The sequence below is a fragment of the Neomonachus schauinslandi genome, chromosome 7, assembly GCF_002201575.2.
Source record: "Neomonachus schauinslandi chromosome 7, ASM220157v2, whole genome shotgun sequence".
NCBI lineage: Eukaryota > Metazoa > Chordata > Mammalia > Carnivora > Phocidae > Neomonachus > Neomonachus schauinslandi.
Window position 1 is genome coordinate 88154347 of NC_058409.1, and position 7220 is coordinate 88161566.

The window sequence follows — 7220 nt, forward strand, 5'->3', positions numbered from 1 at the left end:
TGCCAGTCTGCCCACCGCTCAGCTTCCGCAAGGAGTTCTCCATTCCCTTCTGCCCGCGTTCCCAGGGTCACCGGGGCTGCTCATCCGAAAACAGACCTCCCAAAGGTACCATCAGTAGCCATTTCTGATTTATTTGTGCAATAAAAAGTGGAATTTAAGATCCGTCTCAGCCTTCCCACCCATTGCCGATTTTTTTTTTAATGGTGATGCCTCAAAACCCAAGTCTGACCCTGTTCTGTACCCAGTGGAAAGGAAGCCTGCAAAGCAAACGGGACTTGAATGAACCACCTTCCTCCTTCAAACCGAAAAGAGCATTTGTTCGGGGTCCATCTCCTTGGAAGGAGTTAGGAATGGTAAACGGATTGCGATTTGACACACTCCTGAAAGGGCAGAAGGCATCCACCCCCCACCCCCCAACCCAGGGAATTAGTTACAATCTCCATTTGCAAAGAGCTATAGGTCCCTTTCCCCCAGTTTTAAATCTGTTGCTGTTTTGGTAACTGGGAGATTTCAAGTTCAAGATTTTCCCTTGATCATCTACAAACCTCTCAGATCCCTCAGCCCCTCCACTTCTTTTAAGCTCATCTTTCACTAGAGTTTGAAAAACGAATAGCAATTCCACTTCTTTTCCATGAGTAACACAAACTGCCAGAGGAAACGTTTCAAAGTATTTCCTTGGCTATTTTCAATCCACTCCCCCACCCCAGGCTGAATCTGGGCACAACTCTTAATTGATTCACACTAATATCATAATAAAAACCACCAGCCCCCTCCCCAATCTTGGTGGCGTTTTCGAGTTGAACTCAGCTAAGAACAGAGGGCCCCCTTTAAAATAACCGTGTTTGGACAAACTTTACTGCAATAAAACAAATGTTTAATTTAATTCAGAATAAGAGATAAGAAATAACTCTTCAATAAAATATATAAAATTATACAAGGCACCCTTTCAAAGGGATAAAAGTATACTGGGTGGTGGGGGGGGGGGAAGATGGAGAGAAAGATGAAGTACCAGGGAGCTAAATGGGCTGTTTGACAACACCATTTTTAGCAAGTCAAAACATGGCTTTACCCTCTGCCCCCAGCATGTTAAAAAGTATATAAATTTTTCTAATAAGTTTAGCACATACAATAGGTACACACACAGAGAAAGCATGATTTTTTTCTTTCTTTCTGGATCTATTCATTGTTCAAGAATATTTAGCATATAGGTAATGGTTAAGTATATTTATTTTTTTTTAAGCAGATAATTAATTACACTCCCCGCCCCCCCAATCACCTTTGCAATGTGTGAGGACTGACTTGTACCTAGTATTTCACAGAAACCATCAATTCCCCTGACATGCTTTAACTTTTTACTCTCCAATTATCTGAAATGGAGTTAAGCAACAGCCTTGAGAGGAATTAGGAAGTACTTCCAAGTCCCACCTTACCCCAAGGCATTCTCAGGATTCTTCTCATCCCCCTTTTATTGATCTTACCAAAAAAAAAAAAAAAAATTAAAACTTTAACAATCTGTAACGATGTGGACAGAGGGAAAAATATAAGGCCAAATATGGTAGTATCTAATGAGTTTCAGATGCATGTAAAAATGCAAAAACACGATGTGTCCTCGTCATTTTGAGGAATCTCTCCATATCTACTTCCTATGCATCGTGCCTAATTCTAACCTTTGTTTTCCATAAGCAAAAGTCAATCATCCCATCAAAATCACCAAATGTCAGCAATTTTAGCAAATAATTGGTCTCTCCCATAAGAAAAAACAAATGGACTTAAGCAGTCTCTTTTAGGAAGGTGATATATAGAAAAAAGTATACATATGTGCATATAAATTTTGCCTTTCAAAATAATCTGAATTTTTATGTCTGCTGTATAAAAATGTCATTATATTTTATTATATATATATATATATTTATATAGAAAAACCATCAGAGCCAATCTTTGTGAAAGGAGGAGGGGGCATCTAGAAGATCACACCAAGAAAATGGGGCTTGGTGCCTCCAGCCTAAAGAACAAATTCGAACTATGTCTGTGGCCCTGTGGGCCTAGCCGCTTAGGGTGGCGCATGCAAGGTTTGCAGAGCAGGAGTACAGGCTTGGTACTGCCTTCTTGGAGAGGGAGGGGGCCGCCCATTTAAACAAACATCCATCACGGAGTCTATGGAGCTGGTCTTCCTTAGGATAGATGGTACATGCCATATCCGACTGGCGTCGCATAGAGTCCAACGGGCGGGATGGGGAGCACAGGTCTATGGAAAGGGTAGGAGGCTCCATATATGGATGCTGCTTGCAGGGGCGAGTTGATGGGGAAAGGGAGGCTGAAGCCAGAGGGCAGCATAGGTTTTGCAGCCATTTTCAGCTTTTCTAGTTCTGCCTCCTGCAGTCTTTTCGCCTTGGCCCTTCGGTTCTGGAACCAGATTTTGACCTGGGTCTCTGTGAGGTTCAGAGAGCTGGAGAACTCTGCACGCTCTGCAATGGAGAGGTACTGTTTCTGGCGGAACTTGCGCTCCAGAGCCAGGAGCTGGGATGTGGTAAAGGGCGTTCTTGGCTTCCGATTGGTCTTGTGCTTCCGCAGGGTGCAGGTGGTGGGGCTCATGTGTCCTAGAGAACAGAGAGGGAGTGAATTAGCAAAAGAAGTGGCTTTCTCCCAGGTATGTCTGTGTGGGCCTCCCCTCTTCATCTTTCAAAAAGGGACTTCTGTCAAATCTATGTGGGGGTTGTGGGGGGGGGGGGAGGACCATATTTAAATGGATAAATTGCTTTATTTAAGAAATTGAGTCTTTTACAAAAAGTTTGGGAATTTCAGTGTACAGAACTTTCTATATGGGAAATTACAGCATTATGGATAAGGGAACTAGAAGAGCTACGAACCGGTGTCAAGGGCGTCAGAGTGCTCTCTGAGAAACAAAACCCCATCTCTTCTGAGCTGAAGTTCTCTGGTCTTTAAAATGGGGAACTGGGTTCATAACAATCCTCACTTCTCTAAGATGTTGAGATAAGCCCATCGTAAGAAGAGAAGTGAAAAAGGGTCCAATAAACTGGGTTGGTCCTCTCTCCACGCCAGCAAAAGTTGGAGTGCATCAGCATATTTATGAAGGATAATCGTGCAGATAAAGGTCCGTGGTAAATTAATAGCATCTCCCGATTGGGAGCAGCGCCATGCAATAAACAACCGCACAGCTGTCATTCCATCCAGTCTACAGATTATAAAACCTGAACATCATTTTACAGATCTGGATGTGGGATAAGTTTCTTGGCCGGGTGCTTCTGTAATATAAAGTTTACTAAGAAGGAGGGAAAAATTAGCTTGCTCATAAATGTAAATGTCAGGGGAAATCATGCTGCCTCCAAGTTGAGAGCATGTGATGACATTTTAGTCATCTCTAACCATTCTCTGGTTTAGAGCAAATGTGTAAATGATTAGTTTGTCGCCAGAATTTAGAAAGAGGGAATAACAAGCAAAATAAAGGTATGCCAACTGCATCCAGACTCCATATTTAAAATGGATTCAATTATAGGAAGTCATAGGACTGGGCATCCTTGTGATTCCATAGTTATCAACTAACTTTGGGCTTCTTTTCCTCAAAGGGAGGTGGAGGCAGGAGTGTAGAGCTGTGGGACAGAATGCTAAACAATTAATTTTCTGCATTTGGCTTTTATGAGCTATGCTAATTTTCCACAAGTAGCCACAGTAGTAACTCCAAAGTACTCATGGGGAGAATGTCGCATTTCTTGTTTAGTTACTTCGATGGCCCAAGAAAGAGTTTACACTTCATACTTGAGGGTGACACAAGAAGTCCCACCCAGCCTCCATTTCCAACAAGAAAGGGATTCCTCCTAGTGTGACATTATTAACCATCACTTTAGTGACGAAAAAGTAAGAGGCAGTAGGTTCTACAACTGATCAAAAACAGAAACCGGAGAGAGAGCGATGGGTACACAGAAGTCCAGACTTGCATATGCTAATCCCTAAATAAGCCAGAGAGCTTGGGCACCCAGTTCTTAAATTTACAAATAAACTAACATCCCTGTCGAAGACTCAGAGACTTGGTTTCACCCTTCACAAACCAGACCTAGCTCCCTGGAGGACCCCACTGTCTCAAGGTACATACCAAGCTCCCAGTGTCTACACTTGATCCTGCTCTATGTTTGCAGGAACTTTGTGCCCTGAACAGTCATCCCGGTCATCCTGGCTGCTCCTAGAAGCTGCATTTGAACTACGAAACCCAGGCTACAGAGATTACACACATGTATCAAAGCCATGTAGCTAAGAGGCTCCCTCTCAACACTCCTCACCTCCCCCCCCCACCCCATTTTAAACCAGTCAAAGGATGGATGCGGATAATAGAAAGCAAAACGGCAGTTACCCTACTTCCTCCAAATAACAAACCTGGCCAGTGGCTCCCTCTTGCCCCAGGCTCCCGTGCTAGAAGCTCCTTGGACCCACCATTCCAACCACAGGGCTTCTGCTGCCATTTCTAGGCCCAAAGAGCTAATGAACCACTTTTGGTTTTAAAATTAAATCCTTTCTCCAGAATCTTGGATTTTTCTCATGGGAAGGTCATATCCAGGGCCCCCAAGCAGGGAAGTTCATCCTTTCTGTGGGGGGAGGGGGGCAGTTTACAGAGCGAGAGGGGAATTGCCATCCCACAACCCTAAGGCCTAAGGAAGTGGGGATGTCTAACCTCTGGACACCGCTCCCTGTAAGGCCTGAATCCTTGATGTGCTGATGGGCACTGACCCAGGCCTAGAAAAACACGCGCACTCAATATTTATCTAACAAATTAGGTTCCTTAAAGTTTCTGAGCCCCTATTTCACCATCAATAAAATGGGTAATACTGTGCTATGTGGTTCAGGGTACTAAATTTTAGAATGCCCAGAGCCCTGTCTACCACTGGATAGGTGATCATTAAATATTGCCAAGGTGTTTTGTTTTTGTTCTTGGGGAGGGGGGTCGTTGGTCAAGCCCAAACTCAGTGTGTGCTGATTCCTCTGAACTCCGCTGAAACGTCCTTGTCTGTTACCAGGAGGCTGGCTGCGGACACACAGAGATCAGATAAGATAATATGGTGAAAAGTGCTATAAAGCACTGTGCAAACTTGAGTTTAAATTCTTTGAGTCCTTAATCTCCACACCCTTTGAATCTTTCAGAGTTTCTAACAGGGTGGAGAGCTATGCCGGAGGGGACAGCCACTGCCTCCGGGGTATATGGCCTTGTTTTGTTCACAAAACACTATGCAACTCAGTCTTGAGGGCTGACTGAAGGAAATGAAGCAAGGTGTGGGTCTTTCTCCCAGCTTTGGAAAAAGTGCCTCGGCAGACCCTTCTTTCTCACCTTTTCTAAAGGTGCAGTGGGGGGTAGAGAAATCTTAAAGGACAGGAGATAAAAATAAAAGGGGCTATAAGGAATAGACTTCTCCAAATTGCGTTAAGGACGCGGGCCCAAAAATAAGTGCTAAAGCTGGAAGAGAAATCAATTCTCCTGGGCTGCTTGCCATCCTGCTTCATTGGCAGGAAGCGGGGTGCAGGTGTGGGGACCTCTGCTTGGTTTCTCTGGGGAGAAGAATCAAAGGTGGTCAGGACACCCTACAGAGGAGCAGAGCTTGGACACTAGGGCCCCTTGCCCAATTCAGCCATTGTTGGTGACCTGGGTCAAGCAAGTTCAGTCCTCTTAAAGTCCGGGTGTCTGCATAGGGAATAACCACCTCTCCTGTGCCTCTGCCTACACTTCGGGGTTCCAGCGATCTCAGGATCTGGTGAACTAATGAGCATCATTTTGTAAACTGTCAAACGCGGCTGGAAGGCTGTTAGTTATTACTATGAGCCCAGAGAGCCCACGCGCTTTGGACCCCGGCCCGCTCCCGGCGAAGGTGCTGGCTGCTGGGACGACAGGGAGACATTTCGTCCAGGCATCAGTTTCTGCCGCCATCCCTTCCTGGGATCCTGCGGGACCCATGGAAGATAATGATTTCTACCCAAAACCGGGGGTTAGAGTTCAGCTAGACTTATCTTTAAAATGAGGGCACATCTCGCTGGGCTGTGAACTGTGAAAGGAGGTAGGGCACCTCCGCCTCTGCCTGGCACATATTCGAGTGCTCACTAAAAGTGGATCCCTCTTCATTCTCCGGACAGAAACCCGGTGGACGGTGAGACAAAAATAAGCAAAGTGGTTGGAGCGCAGGGCTGAGAGCTAGAGAAACCGATAACTGAGCGACCCGGCAAAACCAACTACGCTGCGCCCTTCAAAGACCAGCGAATCCTCAATTGTGTCGGATACTTTGCACAGCTAGGGAATCCCGAACACGCGCTGCGCGGATCTGACCCAGAAGGTGTCTTGGCTCCAGCCCGCTCGCAGAACTCTGGGGATATCAAGGGGCCAAGAACTCCCAGGCTCGCTTTCCCGGGAGTATAGTGCAGAGGAGTCTCCGTACCCCCAGCCTGGAATACCGGCCCCCTAGCTCCCTCCAGAAATCCACGGACCCGCCTGCCCCTTGTCCAGCCCGGACGCTCACTCACTTGGCGGCGGCGAGTATCTGCCGGGTTCCTGCATCCATGCGGCTCCGTCTTCTGAGTTTTCCGACTTGACCGAGGCGGTCTCGAAGGGCTTAACCAGCGGCCCGGGGCTGTGAGCTTCCCGGGCGCCGTGTCCAGGCAGTAGCAGTGGCCGCAGGGTGGCCCCGGCGGAGGCGCTTTCGGCTGGCAGTGGGGATGCCTCTTTGGGCGGCTTCTTGTCCGACATGAGCGCCTCCACGCTGAAGGGCAAGCTGGAGACCTTGACGCGGCGCTCCTCGGCGGCCCCCTCCGCTCCCCCAGGCCCCGGGCCCGGCCCAGCCACCATCGCCGGGCCCTCCTCATCAGACGAAAACAGGTCATTGCCTTTGGACGGAGAAGCCATGACTTCTCTGCCCTACGTAGCTCCCCGCGCGCAACTCCGCTGGCAACCCGGCAGCGGCGACTCAAACTTTTTTGGGGGGAGACGGGAGGGGCGCGCCGGGAGCCGAGCCTTTCCTCCAAGGGGAAGTGGGAGACTCGGCTCAGCCAATCGGCGCCGGCTCTGGAGCTGACGCCACAGACGCTCGCCTCTGATTGGCTCTCCAGGAAGAGGCTGGGGCCTTTTTTTTTTTTTTCCTGTTTGAAATAAATTAGGAGTTAATTACAGGAGCAGTCAGCAGAGTTGTTATTAGGCGATCCCTCAAGGGTTATAATCACGCCAAAACTGAAAA

At 47.5% G+C, this 7220-nt stretch overlaps 1 protein-coding gene across 1 annotated transcript; it reads right to left on the reverse strand.

Moving 5' to 3' along the window:
- Window positions 1–858: 858 nt before the first annotated feature.
- Window positions 859–6981, reverse strand: MSX2 (msh homeobox 2). Its single transcript, XM_021698475.2, has 2 exons — window positions 6514–6981; window positions 859–2597 (listed from the first exon to the last, which is right to left on the reverse strand). The coding sequence occupies exons 1-2, from the start codon at window positions 6890–6892 to the stop codon at window positions 2173–2175; spliced, it is 804 nt and encodes a 267-aa protein (XP_021554150.1). The 5' UTR covers window positions 6893–6981; the 3' UTR covers window positions 859–2172.
- Window positions 6982–7220: the final 239 nt, after the last annotated feature.

Coding starts and splice junctions, on each gene's coding strand:
- MSX2 (XM_021698475.2), bottom strand. CDS start 6,892: ATGGCTTCTCCGTCCAAAGGCAATGACCTGTTTTCGTCTGATGAGGAG. Junction 2,598..6,513: donor CAGATACTCGCCGCCGCCAA/GTGAGTGAGCGT, acceptor TCTGTTCTCTAG/GACACATGAGCCCCACCACC.